At 38.8% G+C, this 2500-nt stretch overlaps 1 protein-coding gene across 5 annotated transcripts in view; it reads right to left on the bottom strand.

Annotated features, from left to right (window-relative positions):
- LOC113821638 (cell adhesion molecule Dscam2) overlaps nucleotides 1-2500 on the bottom strand; it is a gene marked incomplete at its 5' end in the record, with an annotated part of 153319 nt that overhangs the window by 30610 nt on the left and 120209 nt on the right. For all 5 annotated transcript variants that reach the window (XR_011398500.1, XR_011398501.1, XM_070120511.1 and 2 more), the window contains 1 exon segment: nucleotides 2237-2356. Coding sequence is in view for 3 of the 5 variants with exons in the window: in XM_070120511.1 (XP_069976612.1) it covers nucleotides 2237-2356 (120 nt within the window).

Consider the following 2500-nt stretch of genomic DNA (forward strand, 5'->3'; position numbering starts at 1 on the left):
GTGGGTGAGTGGGGGAGGGGGGAGGCGAGTGGGTGGAGGCGAAGAGGCGAGCTGGCGAGGGGGGAGGCGAAGAGGGTAGCGGGGGAGGGGGTGGAAACGGTGAGGCAAGGGGGGGGAGGCGAGTGGGCGAGGGGAGGCGAAGAGGCGAGCAAGGGGGGGAGGGGAGGCGAGTGGGCGGAAGCGTGGGAGGGGAGGCGAGTGGGCGAGGGGGAGGGGGAGGCGAAGAGGCGAGGGGGAGGGGGAGGCGAAGAGGCGAGGGGGGGAGGCGAAGAGGCGAGGTGAGGGGAGGCGAACGGGCAAGGGGGGGAGGCGAAGAGGCGAACGGGCAAGGTGGGGGAGGCGAAGAGGCGAAGGGGGTAGGGGGGAGGGGGAAGGGGGTGATAATTACGAACCTAACAAAGCGCTTAAAGCAATATATGTTTCCTTGTCGTCTCCTCCGAGGTCTGCCTGCTGTCGGGAGAACGTAATAACATAGGGGTGGGGGAGGTTGGGGGTGAGGGGTGGGGGCTGGGGGTGGACGGGGCGGGGGTGGTGGGGTGAGATCAAGGCACGGGGTTAATTTACTGTTCGGAATGGCGTTCTGTGGTATGTCTGTTTGTTAGTTTTTTTTCTTTCGTTCCTTCTTCTTTTTCCCGCCCTCTCTCTCTTCATTTCTCTCTCTCTCTCTCTTTCTCTCTCTCTCTCTCTCTCTCTCTCTCTCTCTCTCTCTCACTCTCTCACTCTCTCTCTCTCTCTCTCTCTCTCTCTCTCCTCTCTCTCTCTCTCTCTCTCTCTCTCTCTCTCTCTCTCTCTCTCTCTCTCTCTCTCTCTGTCTCTCTCTCTCTCTATATATATATATATATATATATATATATATATATATATATATATATATATATAAATATATATATATACATATATATATATATATATATATATATATATATACATATATATATATATATATATATATATATATATATATATATATATATATATATATAAACTTGGAGTTTTTACAATATTGTCCGCATTATAATCAGGTAAACCTCTAATGAAACGAATCTTTTTCACCTTCAGAAGAAAATTCCTGTCTTCCACATGCGGCTTATTACAATGTCTTTTGCTCGACCGAACAAATTCGAGTCTTAAGTTTCATTTCATAACATATTCGGAATATTTTTTTTTTCGTCTTTTTTTCCTTGGATACGTTGGCTAATTTCAGTTTCCTTTGTCGATATTATAGTCTTTGGATATTGGACGAAGTCTGTGATCACAAAGATGGCTTTTCAATTTATGCGGCACCTTTCCCTTTTATGGATCGTTAACCATAACTATAAAAATAACTTCTTGAAAATTCTATTCCTGGTTGTTCGGAAAAAAAATTGTATTACAAAGTTTTTGTTTTATGCAGCAAACACATACGCATATGCGTGCAGGGATCTAGTTCATTATTGTTTTATCTATCTGCCTATCTATTTTTTTTTTTTTTTACATCTGTCTCTCTCTCTCTGTGTGTGTGTGTGTGTGTGTGTGTGTGTGTGTACATATATATATATATATATATATATATATATATATATATATATATATATATATAGATATATATATAAATATTCTTAGATGTATATACATATAAATACATACATATATATACATATATATTTATAAACATATATATATATATATATATATATATATATATATATGTATATATATATATATATATATATATATATATATATATATATATATATATATATATATATATATATATATATATATATGTATATATATATGTATATATATATATATATATATATATATATATATATATATATATATATATATGTATGTATGTATGTAGGTATATGTATAGATAGATAGATAGATAGATAGATAGATAGATAGATAGATAGATAGATAGATAGATAGATAGATAGATAGATAGATAGATAGATAGACAGACAGACAGAGAGACAGATAGAAAGATAGATAGATAGAGAGATAGATAGACAGAGAGACAGATAGATAGACAGATAGATAGATAGATAGATAGATAGATAGATAGATAGATAGATAGATAGATAGATAGATAGATAGACAGACAGATCGACAGATAGATAGATAGATAGACAGATAGATAGATAGATAGATAGATAGATAAATAGATAGATAGATAGATAGATATAGATATAAAGTGAAGCGATAAACAAGGATTCCAACTCATTTCTACCACAAAGGAAGCTCTACTCACCGGTCTCTTTCCTCCACACGACAGTCGGAGTGGGGAAGCCCTTGGCCAGGCAGTGGAGTGCCACGACGCCGCCGAGGGCCACGCTGGCACTGGCTGGCTCCACTAGCCACGCTGGGGGCACTGCAACGGGCAGGCGAAAGGGCGTGGCATTTAGCTAGGGGGCGTGGCGTTGCTGTGGTTGTATGTCATTGGCTTCTATTTCGTCCTTTATCATATTATCATTATTTGGATGTCAGTAAAGAAGAAAAATATAAAGACAATATT

Source organism: Penaeus vannamei, chromosome 4 (genome assembly GCF_042767895.1).
Source record: "Penaeus vannamei isolate JL-2024 chromosome 4, ASM4276789v1, whole genome shotgun sequence".
NCBI lineage: Eukaryota > Metazoa > Arthropoda > Malacostraca > Decapoda > Penaeidae > Penaeus > Penaeus vannamei.